Source organism: Quercus lobata, unplaced genomic scaffold, assembly GCF_001633185.2.
Source record: "Quercus lobata isolate SW786 unplaced genomic scaffold, ValleyOak3.0 Primary Assembly Scq3eQI_100, whole genome shotgun sequence".
NCBI classification, from domain to species: Eukaryota; Viridiplantae; Streptophyta; class Magnoliopsida; order Fagales; family Fagaceae; genus Quercus; species Quercus lobata.
The window spans coordinates 545,543-564,610 of record NW_022154707.1 but is presented as its reverse complement, the minus strand read 5'-3'; the positions used below and the strand labels follow the sequence as shown (position 1 = coordinate 564,610).

Genomic DNA, 19,068 nt, shown 5'->3' with positions numbered 1-19,068 from the left:
ACAATACCTTGATTCTGTCCAAAACTCAGTTTTCTCTTCTAAGTAGTTGGTTTCCCCATAGGTTTGAGTCCGAGGACCATACAATACCTTGATTCTGTCCAAAACTCAATTTTCTCATCTAAGTAGTTGGTTTCCCCATAGGTTTGAGTTCGAGGACCATACAATACTTTGGTTCTGTCCAAAACTCAGTTTTCTCATCTAAGTAGTTGGTTTCCACATAGGTTTGAGTCCGAAGACCATACAATACCTTGGTTCTGTCCAAAACTCAGTTTTCTCATCTAAGTAGTTGGTTTCCCCATAGGTTTGAGTTTGAGAACCATACAATACCTTAGTTCTGTCCAAAACTCAGTTTTCTCTTCTAAGTAGTTGGTTTCTCCATAGGTTTGAGTCTGAGGACCATAAAATACCTTGGTTCTGTCCAAAACTCAGTTTTCTCATCTAAGTAGTTGGTTTCCCCATAGGTTTAAGTCCGAGGACCATACAATACCTTGGTTCTGTCCAAAACTCAGTTTTCTCATCTAAGTAGTTGGTTTCCCCATAGGTTTGAGTCCGAGGACCATACAATACCTTGGTTCTGTCCAAAACTTGGTTAATACAGATAAGTAGTTGGGGGAAAATAACCCCTCGGTTATGGCATAAGACCTTGGTTTTTAGGGAATTATCTCCTCGGCCGAGCCCCTATAACCATCTATGCGACTGACGCTACAAAACGCAGCCCCTAGTAAAGAAACATAGCCCCTAGTGAAACTTTACACTAGAACACAACAACCGGCCGCTAGAAATGACAAGGGAACTGTCCCGACTTACCGTCTATGCCAACACACCAGCCTTTCCCACAGACGGCGCCAATTGTAAGGACACGATTTGTAACGAACCGTAACAGTGTTGGGTTCGCACGTAAAAAGGCCCAAACAATATTATTTGTAGAGCGTGGGTTTGAAAGGCTAGGCCTTGGTTACCAGGCGGTGGGCTTTTCGTGGTGTTCATACATGGTTAAGTCGTCTTCGCCCCTGGAGTCTTTCTCCTGGAGGCGGGCTGGGAGGCTCTGGTTTTTGGCCATTTTTCCCAGCCACTGCTATGAATTGCTTACTTTTCCTTTTATACTAGCCTGGTTTTTTATCCTTCGTCCACGTGTAGGATCGACATTCCAAGACTGATACTTGTCCCATCAGCCTATACTCATAGTGGTTGGGGGTGGTTGTAAAAGCTAGAGAGTATGGCTCTGTCAGGTGCAGAGTATTGAATGGCAGTAAGGGCAGTTTTCCCCGGTCGTTACACTTTCCAGCATACCATTTTCTATTGGTACATATATTTTAAATTTTTTTCCAAGTTGTTTCTATACCATTTTTGCTCTTTCCTCTTGTGAGATCTCGGACATGCCGAGGACTGAATCGTCCTCGACTGTGCCCCAAGGCTATTTCGTACTTGTATTGCCGAGCTTAGGCCATCACCTTCCTCGACTTGGGCCTTTGGACCCCAACGAATAAATGGGCCTGGCCCACGAATTATTGGGCCCCACAGTAGGTTGTTACAAGTTGTTATAGGTAGGTAAAAAAGTAATTTTAAGTTGTGAATTTAAATTAAAACTAATAATTACTTGTTATATGTGATTTATTGGAAAAATATTGTGAATGTAGCGTCCAAAAACAAAAATACGAACTAAGAATTCTATTTGTTAAAAAAGAAAAAGAAAAAAGAGGAGTGGAATCTTCTTAAAAGTAAAGCTAAAATTAAAAGAGGAATTGCTAATCTAACGGGGACCCTCTTACTAACCTTGCTTCTATCGTTGATTTTGACAACTAGTATACAATATGGAGGGTGCAGATCAAAGTTTACCAAGAAACTCTTGTTGAAATAGCATCGCTCGAGCCTTAAGGTATAAGCAATCTAAAACAAATCAAAATACATATATTTTGGTCTCATCCGTTCGCAAAACCCAAATCAGCAAAATACAAAGAAAGCTCAAACCCTTTGGTTTGAGTGACATCTGGGAGAAACCCACTGCACCAGAGTGGTGACTGCGCCCAAAGCCAAAACCCTGAGGTAATTATCACACTCTTTTAGATACCCTTCATTTTTCAGTTGCCAATTTTGTTACTTCACTTTCAATATTGTTGTTTTGTTGTTTAACAGAGCATGTTGGTTTTAGATTCTTGAATTTGGGTTTGCAGATTCATCATTTTTTTTTTTTTTTTTATAGATAAGTAGATAATTTGGTGAGGTTTGAACCACATACATGTCACATCACAGCATTACAAAAGATGTCATTTCAACTGGGGATCACTTGTTGAACCCTGCAAAATTTTCAATATTCTTGAATTTGGGTTTGCAAATGCATCAAAGACATGTGACACCACAAAGATGCCATGAATTTTGTTACCATGTATGTATGTTTATGGGATTTTGCACTTTCTGATTGTGATCCAGGTACTTGGAATTTGATTGGGTGGGAAGGTAACATATGTATTGATCTTTTTGGAACTGGTGAAGTGGAATTGTTGGAAGGATAGTTCAATGGATAGGGCAATGATGGTGAGGAGACTAAAGCACCTAGGTGGTTTTGAGGGAAACAGAAAAGAATTTAGACCGTGGTCTGATCTTCCAGTTGATGTTTTGAATATAATTGCTGAACGACTTGATTTTATTGAACAATTATACTTTCGTCTCGTTTGTAAGAATTGGCGACAATCTCAGGTTGTTCCACTTTATAAGAATCTTCCATGGCTTATGGAACACAGTTGGACTTATGATGACAAAAATGTCAACAGTGAATGTAGGTTTCACCTTCCAACTGACAACCGAAGTCATGTCACTTGCAACAAACTTCGGAGAGAAGAGTTGAATGATTTACATGGTGCAGTCATATGTGCTTCAAGATTTGGTTGGTTGCTTTTACAGAAATCTACGTTGTCATTCTTCTACAATCCTTATAGCAAGAGTATAATCAAACTACCTGATCTTGATATTGGCTTCAATCGAAGTACGTTTTCCTCAGTTCCAACTTCTCCTGATTGTGTTTGCTTTGCAATACAAAGTTCCAAAAGCAGTAGCAAAATGTGGCTAAGCACATGTCAACCAGGTGATCGCAAATGGAGCAGCACAGTCAACTTTGTTGGTCCTAAAAAGGCAGTTGAGGATGTGGTTTACAGTAATGGAACTTTTTACTGTGTTTTTAGTGAAGGAGCTTTAGGGGCCTTTTGTGTTGCAGACAGTGACTGGAGCTTGCTCACAGATGTGGATTTGATTCCTGGGGAAATGTTTACATCAAGGGCTCATATGGTGGAGTCTAATGGTCAGCTCTGGTTAGTGTGTCCTTCTGGTTCTAGGTGCTTCAAAGTTTTCAAATTTGATTGGTCAGAAAAGACTTGGGATAGGACGCATGCATTGGGATGTCAAGCATTATTTCTCGGCTGTACCTCATTCTCAGTTTCAGCAGAAGGAGAAACTTCGGGTTTTGCAGAGAGGATTTATTATCACCGTGATACTTACAGTTTCTATTACTCATTGGAGACTAAGCAAAGTTATCAATGTACGTTTTATCCATGGATTACTAAACCTGGGCCTGAAAGAATTTGGATTCAACCTCCTGAGATATAGGATCAAATAGGTTAGACACCAATTTGGAAAACAGGTCTAGCCATTTAGTCATCTTTCTTTTCATGCACCATGAAATGGAAGATTGTTTCCTGTTACTTTAGGGCATTTGTTTGAGTTCTAGCACTATTAAGTGTAGAGGATTTACTGCTCTTATTTCCTTGAATAAAAAGCTGTTGGATAAAAAGTTTGGATAGATTCTATGGCATCATTATAATACTATGACTTGTTATTGTTACTTTCAACTCCAATTTTATTTATGATTTCCTTTTGAGTACCACATGGCCAAGTGACTGCCATTGATAAAATCCTGGTCCCTGTTGAGAGGAAGGAAAATGATTTCACATTCTCCCTTCCAGCAGACAGAGGTGCACTCCATTTGGTAAGATGAAAGATCATTTGTATCATTATCCAAAATGAAAGATCATTTTGGATAATGATATAATGATTATTCATATAGATCTGTGTAGAATGAATAATACAATTAACAACACTGTCTTTGCCACCGGATAGTGCTGACAGTGATATGTTGTGGCCTCTCTTTTATAGGCTTTTAAAAAAAAAATAAGTACACACCCACCTGGTGGGTAATGAACCTATAAGGAGGTGCTATTTGAGCTAGGGCTCGTTGGCTATACAGATCTGTAGAACTTGTCCTTTTCTTATTAGAAAGTTGAATAGTGGGTTCATGGTGCTCTATGGCCTTGCTGTTTCTCTATAAACAGATAATCTAAAAAATTACTGCTTTTCATTGACACAGAATTTTAGTTTATAATGGAGAGGCAATGCAAATAGGATTTGTTATAGCACAAACAATCTATAATGCTTTTTTACTGTTAGCCAAATTGGTGTGCTACATTAAGGCTATGTATGATATTTGTTTGCTCTACACTTCTGTAGTACTAACTACTATGACATTTGAATCTTTGAGTTTCACCCTGTGGGATTGTAATCGCTTTATCATCATTTCTTTAGATGTATTGAGAATGTAGTTCCTAATTGTATACTGCAGATGCAAATATATTACTATGAATGTAAAAGTTACTTGTCCTATGGATTTGTAATTCTTCTGTCATCATTTCTTTGCATCTTGTTTATTGAGAATGTGGTTTCTAGTTGTCTTTTTTAATTTTTGGTTATGTAGTTTCTATTTGTCTACTAATTGCAAGTAGTGGACAACAAATATAGTAGTACAACTTAGATGAATGTAAAAATTGTTGATAGAGCTCTAGTAAATGTGTATTTCATATGGCGTTTGAGAGTTGGAATTTTTCATTTTGAACTATTGAAGGGTAAATCTGTCATGAATCTATTAAGGTCCTTATATACTTCCAACCCTTAGCTTTCGTCCATTGAAACTTCATCGCTCTAGGCGCTCGGATGGACCACCTTGTACTTTTTTGGTAACTCCATATACTGAAATAATGAATGTTCTTTTCTTTCTTTCTTTTATTTTTTTTTTAATTTTTTTTATAGAAGAAAATAATGAATGTTCTTGGAATATAATGCCTTATTTTATTCGTTCAATTTTGATGACACAGCTATCTCTTTTATATATATATATATATATATATATTTTGATATAAACGATGACACAGTTATCACCCATCAGATTTTGGGCTTTCTTTTAACCGCTAGGTAGGGTGGCACGTGCAAGTCACATGCTAGTGCTACCTCTTAAACGAGCAAATTAAAATAAAATTCCTATTTGAAGAAGTATGAAACTATATACATAAAAAAAAATGTGTCATACAAAGTTAATTTTATTTGTATATAAAAAAAATGTGTCATACAAAGTTAATTTTATTTGTATGAGAATTTTAATAGTTAATCACACACAAAGTTATGGTAGCTATTTAACATATGAATATATATTTTTTAATATAATAGTTTATTGGTACTTATTTATTAAAGGCAATATCCACTCACTAAAAACTTTTAAAAATGATAACAAATACCATCATCTTTCAACAATAAGCAACTGAGTTTTGTTAAGACATTGTCACAATATTTAAATTTTTGTAATGAATGACATCATATGCTACAATTGAAGTTTTTCATCAAATATCTTCAACCATACACAATGAAAAAAATTTCATTCATACTTTCTTCTTTATCATTCTATATGACTCGAGGTGCAATATTTAGCTTACTTAGTTTTTAATGAACACTCATTGTAGGCAAGAATATAAAAAAAAAATATATATATATATATATATAAAGGCATGTGTCGAATTTCCCATTAAATAAATTATAAATTTCAAAGATTTAAATCTAGAAAATTAATGTTATTTAGGTAATAAATAAAACACCTTATATCACAATTCCAACTTCTAAGCATTATTGTCATCTAAAACTCAAAATCACAATTCTAACTTCTAAGCATTATTACCATCTAAAACTTAAATACGTGAAAAAAATTTAAATGTTAAAATTTAGTGGAAGTATTTTAGATATTACACAATGTAATATTTTAAGAATCATAAGCTTTTATTAGGATTTAACTGAGAGAATAACAATATGACATATCTGCTCTTTTTTCCAAAATATTAAAGGGAAAATTACTTGATTTTAAAGTTTAAGGAAGAATTGTGAATTACCCCAAATATAAAGGATGAAAAGTGTTTTTATCCTAAGTTTTTTATTTTTTATTTTTTGTATGTGTAAAACTATGTGTTTTTACTTAAAATGGTGTGTAAAGATAAAAATACAATGAAAAATACAAAAAGTCCACCCAAAAAAATTGTATGTGAAATAATGAATTTTGGTTTAACAAATTAGAGTAAATAAAAAAATTCTAGAAACACAACATAATGGTATAACATTTTCGTATTACCTTTATAATTTTGTTATATATTATTTTGACTCGTAAAAAATTGACACTTTAGTGGTTGTAAAAATATTAGACGACAACAAAATGTTTTTATATTTTTACAAGAGAAATGCTATGTTCACAACATTTAACCAACAAATCATAAAATAGTAAGTTGCTATAAGTTGTTATTGATAGGAAAAAAAGCAATTTCAATGGTAAGTTTAAATTAGAACCAATAATAACTTACCACATATGATTTGTTATGAAAATATTATGAAAAATGTTGTGGATGTTACACTTTTTTTTCACAATACATTTATTTTCAATTATAATTGGTTGGTATGATATATATATATATATATATATATATTAACTTATAAGAAATTAACACCTCAAAAATTGTAAAAATATTGTAGCCATTTGTTGGGATAATATTTTAACAGCTAATATTAAAAAAAAATAAATAAAAAAAGTCAAAAAGCGTGTTGAGACAATATTTTCCCCAAAAAAAAGGTGAGTGAAACAGTTATCACTGTAGCTTTGCTACTATTGCTTTGCACATTGATGCTTTTTATATAATTTATATAGATAGGCAGGACTTTTACAATAAACGGCTATAATTTAAAAATTACTTAGCGTATAAGGTATCTTGTAATTTGTAAATGCAATGATAAAGAGTTTTCAGATTTGAGAGATAAAGGTGTTTCTTATTTTTAGACTCTGAATCCAATTAATTCAATTAACTACTGATGTTTATTTTCTCATTATTATAATTAAAAAAAATATATATATATATATATATATATATTGTAATAGCATCAATTAACTATAATCCCTTTTTTGGACCCAAAATCGCTTTTGCATAAGCATAAGGTGGATGCATTCTGTCTAAAGAAAAAGTTGCATAGCATTGGAATCACAGGAAGCTCACCTGCTCTTGTTTCTTCTTTCGCTCTCATTATCAATAGAAAGAAAAAAATATATTATAAAATGAGCAAGGCAAAAGTAGTTTAGCCAGGTGGCACATTCTCATTGTTAAAAAAGCTCTAGCATCTTGCTTTTATTCTCCCTTCCTCATTTTTCATCCAATTTATTTATTTGTGGAGTACAGCTAACGGAAGTGCTGGTAAAATATAGTATCATTCAATAAACTTTTTGAGTTTTTTACTATTAAAATTGCAAAAATTTTGAGGAAATTTAAAATAGTGTAAAAATTGGTAAAAAAAAAGTAAGAATAATATTGTTGAATTCTTTAAAGGGTCTTGCTAACGAGTGCCCTTAGGGTAGTTGTGGGGCCCAATAATTTAAGGGCCAGGCCCAGTTGCTCTTGGAAATCCGAAGGTCCAAGCCGAGGAGAGCTGTGGCCCAAGCTCTACAATACAGAGCACATAACAGTTTTGGGAGGCAGCCGATGACAGTTCAGTCCTCGGCAGATCCAGAATCCCACCGGAATAAAGGGGTAAAACTGGTATAGGAACGAGTTTGTAAGGAGATCCAAAATATCTTGGGGGAAGTTATCCTTACTACCCTTCCAGATAAGACTCTGCACCTGACAGAGCCGTACTCTGCAGCCTTATCAACCATCCCCAACAATTCTGGGATTAGACTGATGGGACAAATATCAGTCTTGTAAAGATCGACCCTACACCTGGACGAAGGACAGTTAACGCAGACGAGTATAAAAGAAGGAAGTAAGTAAATCGAAAGGGGACTCCCATTCCACCCCCAAAAAAGGGAGACGATCTGGGTGAGAACATCTCAACAACACCTGAGATTACAGAAAAAACCCATCGTCGGGTAACCGGGGTAAGACCCTAATGGTCCTCGGATCAAGTCCGAGGAGGCCCATCCCATAGGATGCGATGCCGTAGGGCTTAAACGTTCAAGCCCAAATCCTTTTTCTACACAAATTCCTCTAAAACCAGGACCGGGCACCGCCCCGTGACCAACGGCTAGCTTTTCAAACCCACTCTCTACAAATCATATTGTGAGAGATCTTTCATGCGCGAGCCCAACATCCTTATTGGGCCGCCAGAGAATTGTGTCCTTACAATTGGCGCCGTCTGTGGGGAAGCTTGCGCGTTGGCGCAGGTGGCGGTGGAGTCAGCTCTCTAGCAAGCAGAAATTCCTGGGGCTTCCTCCGACTCCGGCGACATACAGTTGTTGCTCCGGCAAAAGCTTCTGCTAGGAGCTACGCCTTACAGTGCCAAGGGCGCGGGCATCTCTAGGGGCTTCCGGCCTCAAGCCAACTTTCCCCGCCCTGGTATAGGGGCTTATGGTCGAAAAGTAAACCGAATAAAAGAAATTTTACAAGTTTTGGACAGAACCAAGGCCTTGCATGGTCCTCGGCCTTAAGCCTATGGGGAAACCAAGTACAAAAAAGAAAAAGTCACAAGTTTTGGAGAGAACCAAGGCCTTGCATGGTCCTCGGACTCAAGCCTATGGGGAAACCAAGTACAAAAAAGAAAAAATCACAAGTTTTGGACAGAACCAAGGCCTTGCATGGTCCTCGGACTCAAGCCTATGGGAAACCAAGTACCAAAAAGAAAAAATCACAAGTTTTGGACAGAACCAAGGCCTTGCATGGTCCTCGGACTCAAGCCTATGGGGAAACCAAGTACAAAAAAGAAAAAATCACAAGTTTTGGACAGAACCAAGGACTTGCATGGTCCTCGGACTCAAGCCTATGGGGAAACCAAGTACAAAAAAGAAAAAATCACAAGTTTTGGACAGAACCAAGGCCTTGCATGGTCCTCGGACTCAAGCCTATGGGGAAACCAAGTACAAAAAAGAAAAAATCACAAGTTTTGGACAGAACCAAGGCCTTGCATGGTCCTCGGACTCAAGCCTATGGGGAAACCAAGTACAAAAAAAAAAAAATCACAAGTTTTGGACAGAAACAAGGCCTTGCATGGTCCTCGGACTCAAGCCTATGGAGCGGAAACCAAAGTACATAAAAAGAAATTTTACAAGTTTTTTGACAGAACTAAGGCCTGCATTGGTCCTCGGCTCAAGCTATGGGGACCAAGGATACAAAAAAGAAAAAGTCACAGTGGACAGAACCAAGGCTTGCATGTCATCGGACTCAAGCCTATGGGGAAACCAAGTACAAAAAAGAAAAAATCACAAGTTTTGGACAGAACCAAGGCCTTGCATGGTCCTCGGACTCAAGCCTATGGGGAAACCAAGTACATAAAAGAAATTTTACAAGTTGTGGACAGAACCAAGGCCTTGCATGGTCCTCAGACTCAAGCCTATGGGGAAACCAAGTACATAAAAGAAACTTTACAAGTTTTGGACAGAACCAAGGCCTTGCATGGTCCTCGGACTCAAGCCTATGGGGAAACCAAGTACATAAAAGAAAAATCACAAGTTTTGGACAGAACCAAGGCCTTGCATGGTCCTCGGACTCAAGCCTATGGGGAAACCAAGTACAAAAAATAAAAATCACAAGTTTTGGACAGAACAAGGCCTTGCATGGTCCTCGGACTCAAGCCTATGGGGAAACCAAGCACAAAAAAGAAAAATCACAAGTTTTGGACAGAACCAAGGCCTTGCATGGTCCTCGGACTCAAGCCTATGGGGAAACCAAGTACAAAAAAGAAAAATCACAAGTTTTGGACAGAACCAAGGCCTTGCATGGTCCTCGGACTCAAGCCTATGGGGAAACCAAGTACAAAAAAGAAAAATCACAAGTTTTGGACAGAACCAAGGCCTTGCATGGTCCTCGGACTCAAGCCTATGGGGAAACCAAGTACAAAAAAGAAAAAATCACAAGTTTTGGACAGAACCAAGGCCTTGCATGGTCCTCGGACTCAAGCCTATGGGGAAACCAAGTACATAAAAGAAAAATCACAAGTTTTGGACAGAACCAAGGCCTTGCATGGTCCTCGGACTCAAGCCTATGGGGAAACCAAGTACAAAAAAGAAAAAGTCACAAGTTTTGGACAGAACCAAGGCCTTGCATGGTCCTCGGACTCAAGCCTATGGGGAAACCAAGTACAAAAAAGAAAAAGTCACAAGTTTTGGACAGAACCAAGACCTTGCATGGTCCTCGGACTCAAGCCTATGGAGAAACCAAGTACAAAAAAGAAAAAGTCACAAGTTTTGGACAGAACCAAGGCCTTGCATGGTCCTCGGACTCAAGCCTATGGGGAAACCAAGTACAAAAAAGAAAAAATCACAAGTTTTGGACAGAACCAAGGCCTTGCATGGTCCTCGGACTCAAGCCTATGGGGAAACCAAGTACATAAAAGAAATTTTACAAGTTTTGGACAGAACCAAGGCCTTGCATGGTCCTCGGACTCAAGCCTATGGGGAAACCAAGTACAAAAAAGAAAAAGTCACAAGTTTTGGACAGAACCAAGGCCTTGCATGGTCCTCGGACTCAAGCCTATGGGGAAAGCAAGTACAAAAAAGAAAAAATCACAAGTTTTGGACAGAACCAAGGACTTGCATGGTCCTCAGACTCAAGCCTATGGGGAAACCAAGTACATAAAAGAAATTTTACAAGTTTTGGACAGAACCAAGGACTTGCATGGTCCTCGGATTCAAGCCTATGGGGAAACCAAGTACATAAAAGAAATTTTACAAATTTTGGACAGAACCAAGGACTTGCATGGTCCTCGGACTCAAGCCTATGGGGAATACCTGGTAAACCGGCGAGTTTCCTGGACAGGTGAAAAATCGCCCACATTAAATGCAGGGCTGAATTAAATAAAGCCATACTGAAGGCCCGGGTTTACCAAAACCCTCCTTTCCAACCAAGAAGTCGGGTAGCAGGGTTTTGAGGGGCTATTGTGGGGCCCAATAATTTAAGGGCCAGGCCCAGTTGCTCTTGAAAAATCCGAAGGCCCAAGCCGAGGAGAGCTGTGGCCCAAGCTCTACAATACAGAGCACATAACAGTTTTGGGAGGCAGCCGAGGACAGTTCAGTCCTCGGCAGATCCAGAATCCCACCGGAATAAAGGGGTAAAACTAGTATAGGAACGAGTTTGTAAGGAGATCCAAAATATCTTGGGGGAAGTTATCCTTACTACCCTTCCAGATAAGACTCTGCACCTGACAGAGCCGTACTCTGCAGCCTTATCAACCATCCCCAACAATTCTGGGATTAGACTGATGGGACAAATATCAGTCTTGTAAAGATCGACCCTACACGTGGACGAAGGACAGTTAACGCAGACGAGTATAAAAGAAGGAAGTAAGTAAATCGAAAGGGAACTCCCATTCCACCCCCAAAAAAGGGAGACGATCTGGGTGAGAACATCTCAACAACACCTGAGATTACAGAAAAAACCCATCGTCGGGTAACCGGGGTAAGACCCTAATGGTCCTCGGATCAAGTCCGAGGAGGCCCATCCCATAGGATGCGATGCCGTAGGGCTTAAACGTTCAAGCCCAAATCCTTTTTCTACACGAATTCCTCTAAAACCAGGACCGGGCACCGCCCCGTGACCAACGGCTAGCTTTTCAAGCCCACTCTCTACAAATCATATTGTGAGGGATCTTTCATGCGCGAGCCCAACATCCTTATTGGGCCGCCAGAGAATTGTGTCCTTACAGTAGTCATTAATAATTCATTTTAGGAAAGTTTTAATACCATTTTTATGAAAAATGAAAAAACTATCAAAATATTAATTACTTTTTTTTCATTTCCCATAAAAACTTTCTTTAAATGTATTATTAACGAGTGCCCTAAGGACACTCGTTAGCATTTCCCTTCTTTAAAATAAAGGATTTTCTTTATAAAAAAAAAAAAAAAAAAAAAAATTGGCAATGCTTTTGCCAAGCTCCTAAAAAAAACTATTTTATTTTGATTAGCAATATGATTGTTGATTTCTTAAACAAAATTTATTTTTTTTGAAAAAATTAAATGGCAATGTGATTGCTGGATTATTCAAAAATTAAAATTAAAAAAAAAAAGTCAAAAAAGAACAATGAATTGCCGATTTCTAAAAGAAAGTGCACTTTTTAATTAAATTGTAAAATTGGTAATAGAATGACAAAAAATTGTGTGTACATACAGATTTTGTACTAAAATTAACAGCAAGAAATTGAATTACATGGCGAATGACAAATGTCCTTAGGCCTCTAGCTCTAGGGATTGAGATTTGTGACACCTCAAAACTCTTTAAAATTTAAATTGATAGCGTGACGTTGAAATTTATGACCTTGACTTACAATACGTCCTTGACTCGAATAGAAAAGAAATTCTTATGTCCTATTCTTACAAATTTTAACGCGTGTTTTTAATAATGTAGAGGTAGACTATTTTTTTCTATAAAAATTAAATAAAGAAAAAAAAGGACGCACGCGAACGCGAACGCGGTAGAACCTTCCCCAATAGAATCAGCTACTTTGATTTCGTCACATTTATTAACACACACACGCCTCCCTCCAACATCGTATATTACCAATTTCACGTGATGGATTCTTCCTTTTGTCTTCTGTATCAGTGACTCAATAAAGACTAATCAACCCACATATTTATTTATAACTAATTATCGATAATCATTATTGTACACACTTAATTATATATGTGTTTTGAAAATACTACTTAAAAAAAAATTCAATTAATGCTTAAAGTATATTGATTTAAAAATTATTTCTTTTAAGTTTTTATTAAAAAAATTAACTAACACTTTTGATAATTTTTATAAACATAATTTAGATTCAAAATTAGTTGTAATCTAAAATTACAACCTCACTTAATAAAATAAATATATTAATATATTCCACGTAATGCAGAGATATACAGGTGTCAAAGGTGGTAGAAACTAGAAACACAATAACAACAACGCATATGCCTCTTTTCACGTAGACACAAACCAGAAAAGCAAAAGCCAGCAAAGCCAAGAGACCAAACATATAATCTAATAAGTTCTAACCACCAAGACAAGCACCTACTACCACTATTATTATTATAGAGTGTTAAAGTAATTAACCAAAAATTCAATCATTTCAGATTGATTCAGTTTCAGACACTCCGAAACCAAAAACGACATGTCGTTCTCGTGTGGACTAGAGTGCGTGGTGTTAATAGGTTGTTCGCGGTGGGCGTGGAAGCGGTGCACATACATAGGCTCGGACGACAGCGCCACGTGGCCGACAGCAACGCCCGACGAGTTCGACCCCATCCCACGTATCTGTCGCATAATCCTCGCCGTCTACGAATCGGACCTCCGAAACCCGCAGTGGGCGCCCTCGGGCGGGTACAGGCTCAACCCGGACTGGGTCATCAAGCGGGTCACCTACGAGCAAACCCAGGGCCAGGCGCCGCCGTACCTGATCTACTGCGACCAAGAGCACCGCCAAATCGTGCTGGCGATTCGCGGCCTAAACTTGGTCAAGGAGAGCGATTACAAGACCCTCTTGGATAATCGGCTGGGGAAGCAAATGTTTGACGGCGGGTACGTACACCATGGGCTTTTGAAGTCGGCGGTGTGGCTGTTGAATGAGGAGTCGGAGACTTTGAAGCGGCTTTGGGTGGAGAATGGGTCGGAGTATGAGATGGTTTTCGCGGGTCACTCGCTCGGGTCAGGTGTGGCGGCGTTGTTGACGGTGATCGTGGTCAACCACCGGGACAGGTTGGGTGGGGTTCCGAGGGAGATGATTCGGTGCTATTCGGTGGCGCCGGCGAGGTGTATGTCTCTCAATTTAGCCGTCAAGTATGCTGATGTCATTTACTCTGTTGTCTTGCAGGTGAACTTTTGGTAACTGTTTTTTGCCTACCTTGTGTTTGTTTTGGCTTATGAATAGTAAATAATAGTCATGTTGATGATGGGATGGGAATTAGGATGGGATTTTTTTTTTTTTTTTGGTGGCTTTGAAAATTTGTGTACAGGGTATTGTTTGTTTCATCTGTCCGAAGAAATGGTATGTCTGAAATATTTTCATAATATTTTTATAATAAATTTTAAATGGTAAAAAAGTAACTTAGCGTTAGGTTCAAATTTGAACTAATAACAATTAACCATATATGATTTGTTATGAAAATGTTCTGTACCTAGCACATCTCTTTATTTATACGGTTGATTGAAGTGGCTATTTTTCTGGAGGTTGTGTGAAAACTAGAGAAGTGTTACGTCCACAAGATTTTTATGGTTAATTGTTATCGGTTCTAATTTAAACCTATCGCTGAAATTACTTTTTTACCCTATCAGTAACAATCCGTAACAACTTACTACTTAAGATTTATTATAAAAGTGTTATGAACATATTGTGAACATAGCATTTCTCAAAAAATTACAACTATACTGGAAATGTTGGTTTTTTTAGTTACCATTTTCAAATCAATTAAATTGCAATCTATGTCCTTAAAATTTGGGGTAATTGTAATTTTATCCATTAAAATTTCAAAATTTGGATGTGTACCCCTAACCTTCTATATCATTTCTTTTGTCTGTGCACTGTTGCAAATAATTTGGATTTAAGCTCCTTTGTCTATGCACCATGGCAAGGAGTTCGTTAAGTGTTACCTTAAATTTAACTCAAAATGACGTAATTTTATATATGGGATCAAAATTACCCAAAACTTTAATAGTGTAAATTGCAATTTATTCATTTAAATCTAAGCTATCATTTTGATATTGCAGTATTAAGCTTCTTCTTTATTTATTTTCTATATGAAGCTCTTATCATTTCTAGAAAATGAGTCTTCCATATGCAAACATTTGGGTAAATGACTTCCATTTCCTATTGCTCAGAGTTTTGTAACTTAATTGCACAGTTTGTTCTCCTTTATTAGTAGAACCCCCTCCCCCCATTGTACTATCAAATTATCAATAAATAAATAAAAACCTTGCATTTCCTACTAATTTTGGCTTCAAATTTTATAATTACGGTTGGTTGTTATTTGGTTTGAAAGTGTGTGGTGTTCATTTTGATTATTTTGCATGAAGCTGCATGTTCCTCATAAGTAATTTGATTTAGTAGAATCAGACTCTTGAATTGGACTGAAAGCGTCTTGTTAAGAATTTATTCTTGTCCAGGATGATTTCTTACCGAGAACACCCACCCCCTTGGAAGATATATTCAAGTCAGTCTTTTGGTTAGTATTCTTCTCTCAATATTTCAAATTAATGGTTAAAATCCTGCCTTAAAAATTTTACCATGCAATTCACCACCTGTGTACTTTTAGTGGAGTACTCATCTCTTAAACCAAGCATCAATGCTTTGGACAGCTTGCCGTGTTTGTTATTTCTGGTTTGCTTGAGGGATACCTTCATACCAGAAAATAAAAAGCTTGGGGATCCAAGAAGACTTTACGCACCTGGAAGAATGTATCATATTGTAGAGAGAAAATTTTGCAGGTACCGACAAATTCAAACTATGCGTTATTTTAGGGATATTGTATAATTTTCAATTTATTCTTTGTGATGTGAAGGAATAGTTATTTGCATGCCATAGACTAAGTAATGACTGTCATGAGAGTTATGATTGAAAGATATTCCTGAGAATTGCACTCAACCTAGCTCCCATATTCATGATTTCTATGGAAGGCTTAGTGCCATATTCAGGGTGTTTTTTTTATCCTTTTTAAAGTAATCAATAAATAAGTAATGTTCAATGGTTTGTTGAGTCAAGTCTTGCACAAATTGTTGTCTCTTACATCTTATCAAAACAAAATTGTTTGCTCTTACATATAACGGTTATGACTATTCACAGATGAAACAAAGTTTTTTTTTTTTTTTTTAAATTGCTTTCTTTTTTATCCTTTTGTTTGTGTGTCAAGGAAAACCTTCCTATTATATTTTATAGATTTTAGCTGATGAGCACAAGTTTATATTTTGCAAATATGCATATTAAACTACTGTAAGGTTATCTTTTCTTAAAGGACTATAGTGGTAGGTTGCTGGCAACACCGTTGCTGATCCTAGACTTGAGTTCCTGATTTCTTGGTACATTGCAGATGTGGGAGGTTTCCTCCAGAGGTCAGAACGGCAATTCCTGTTGATGGGAGATTTGAACATATTGTCTTGTCATGTAATGCAACATCAGATCATGGAATTGTTTGGATAGAAAGGGAAGCAGAAAAGGCGCTACAAGTAAGTAGGAAGTAGCCATCAACCTTCTACAACTCTTTGTTTATCTTTTTCTTCATCATTTATTCTATATGAAGTTTTTCTCTGATATTATTTGTCATCAAAACTAAAAAATGATTGAATGCATGTATCAAATCTTTCCGTTATCTTGAAATTTCTATCAGAGTCAGGGTGAAAAAATATAGTAAAATAATTCATTCAAAACATCTTCTCTGCATTTATCTAGGTCAATGACTGATGTTGACATTCTCTATGGAAGGATATAAAATAATCTCTTTTACTTACTGTTTACATCAACATGATCCATGGATTAACTGGTGATGCATAAAATAAGGAATAAATCCGTTCAGAGGTTCATATCAACAAGGGATGTAATGTAGAGATTTATGGATATAATCCATGAGATGGATGCAGATGTAGTGTCAATATCTGATGGCCGGGTATATGGTTCAATTTTTGGAGAGTCCAACTTTTTGTGCCTTTACATCTTTGGGTTTGATGTGTTTTGCGGGTCAAACCCACCCCCCCCCCCCCCCCCCCCCTTTTTCTCTCTTCCCCAACCTTCTTCCTCCCCCAGGTGGGCTTCCTCCTCTTCCCCCCCAAACAAAAAGAAAATTAATTGGGTGGATGATAAAGTCTTGTGTTTAATACTGGGTGCATGTGTTATCTTCCCAATCCAAAATAATTATTTTGTTGTGTTTTCAATAGATTCTATTTCCAAGTTAATGATTAGATGTTTATTTTTCCTAGTTAACAATTAGATGCTAGTAAGTTAGCATGAAGTGAACTTCAGCTACATGTGAGTAGGGCATCATCAGTAGTTAGCATGTTTTTAGATATTTCTCATATTTAGTGGGTTCAAGACCTGCTGGATGCATGTGTAACTTACCAATAAAAAAAGAATAAATAGAATTTGTGAATGCTAATTTAATATATCATTTTTACTAAACATATTTTACTTGTGGAAAAAAAAAAAAAAAAAAAAGGCATTTCTCATTCTTTTTGTATGTTCCATGTTTGACACCAAAATATCCTTCTAATATTTCTTGGGTTAACACAAATATATCTTGAACTCTCATTTAAGTCAATTAATAAATTTGAACAAATGAAAAATTAAGAAACTTGATCAGCAGTGTGTATGATTGGGTGCCTTGGGGCTGATGAGATTTTCTTCCTATGTTCTGTATTAATTTTGGCCATGGAAGTAACCAAGGAATTGTGGCAAATATCACCAATTCATAAAACTGCTAATCAATGGGTGTCTTGTCCATCCAATAGAGATATTCAGCAAATTTAAGATATACCAGAAGAATGTGAAATAACTTCCCAATTGATTTTGTAGTGACGCTGTATCAGTTTAGTGTTATATATTCCGTGATAGATGTTTCCTGCATTCCACCAGATATATGCATGTCAAAATGTATTCTATCAACTTCTGCTGGACATGTTATAGATCTCCCAGATGATATACTGTAGCTTCTGTTGCTTTCATTTGACAGTCTCGCTTGCCATTGGACTTTTAGTGTTTCAGTTGTCTGTTGGATAAATTCCTATTCTTACTTCACTCTCTTCCTTCAGAGAATGAGGGAAAGCAGTTCTGAGACCCTAACAACTCCTCCGAAGGTACAGAAACTCGAGAGGCTGCAGACTATTGAAATAGAACACAAAAATGCACTGGAAAGAGCTGTCAGTTTGAATATACCCCATGCTGTGATCAACCCTGAGGAGGTACCCTCTCATGAGAACGGACCAGAGCCTTCAGAGAGTCATAGTGAGGATGCCTTGGAAACAAAGTCAGTGCCCATCAGTGGAACAAGTAACTGGGATGAAGTGGTTGAAAAGCTTTTCAACAAGGATGAGTCAGGAGAACTACATCTAAAGAGCGAAGCAAAAGCTCTAAAATAACAGCAATTATTCTTTTCACCATTTTCGTTTCCTCATTGTTGTAAGTTTGAGGTTAGGAGTGTTGGTATTTGTTTTTTGATTCTTCTCTTACACATTTGTACATCTTGTAGAAAGAATTATCATGATTACATGCCCCATTTTCACCAGCCACAAAGGGAAATACCATTTTAGGAAAGAAAGGAAAAGAGATACCCTAAGAAATATTTTAGTGGGCTTGTTGCCTAGATTTTTTGTACTGTTTTGATGTTTTATAAATATTGGATTGACACCACATTTTTTCCAGGCATTTGAAACTCTCTTTGATGTTTTATAAATATTGGATTGACACGACATATTTTCCAAGCATTTAAAACTCTCTCAGCCTTGAGGAATTAAACCAATTTGCTCTTTGACTTAGGTTAAGTGGCTCCGAAGGCATTTTAGCAGTTCAGATCCTTGCTGCTACTGCTAGCCCTAGGTGGTCGACCCCAAACATTTACATTGGCAATCAAAGGGTAGAATTGAGATTAGCACTAAGACCCATTGAGATTATGGCTCAATGGGGGTTTGGGGACGTGGTATTTTCATGTGAGAATGGTTGTATCAGTATGAGCATGGCTCTATATATGGACGTTTGCCAAACATCACCAGAGGGCAAAGCATCCAAAATGCCCAGAACCCATCGAGAGTAGCGATACTATAACAATAATAAGAGACATAACGTGGCCCA

General features: G+C 37.1%; 2 protein-coding genes across 2 annotated transcripts; both read left to right on the top strand.

Moving 5' to 3' along the window:
* Window positions 1–1,816: 1,816 nt before the first annotated feature.
* LOC115972965 (F-box protein At3g56470-like) lies at window positions 1,817–3,874 on the top strand. Its single transcript, XM_031093181.1, has 2 exons — window positions 1,817–2,043; window positions 2,428–3,874. The coding sequence occupies exon 2, from the start codon at window positions 2,515–2,517 to the stop codon at window positions 3,595–3,597; it is 1,083 nt and encodes a 360-aa protein (XP_030949041.1). The 5' UTR covers window positions 1,817–2,043; window positions 2,428–2,514; the 3' UTR covers window positions 3,598–3,874.
* Window positions 3,875–13,266: 9,392 nt separating this feature from the next.
* LOC115972925 lies at window positions 13,267–18,655 on the top strand. Its single transcript, XM_031093150.1, has 5 exons — window positions 13,267–14,112; window positions 15,402–15,460; window positions 15,594–15,722; window positions 16,322–16,457; window positions 18,033–18,655. The coding sequence occupies exons 1-5, from the start codon at window positions 13,414–13,416 to the stop codon at window positions 18,357–18,359; spliced, it is 1,350 nt and encodes a 449-aa protein (XP_030949010.1). The 5' UTR covers window positions 13,267–13,413; the 3' UTR covers window positions 18,360–18,655.
* Window positions 18,656–19,068: the final 413 nt, after the last annotated feature.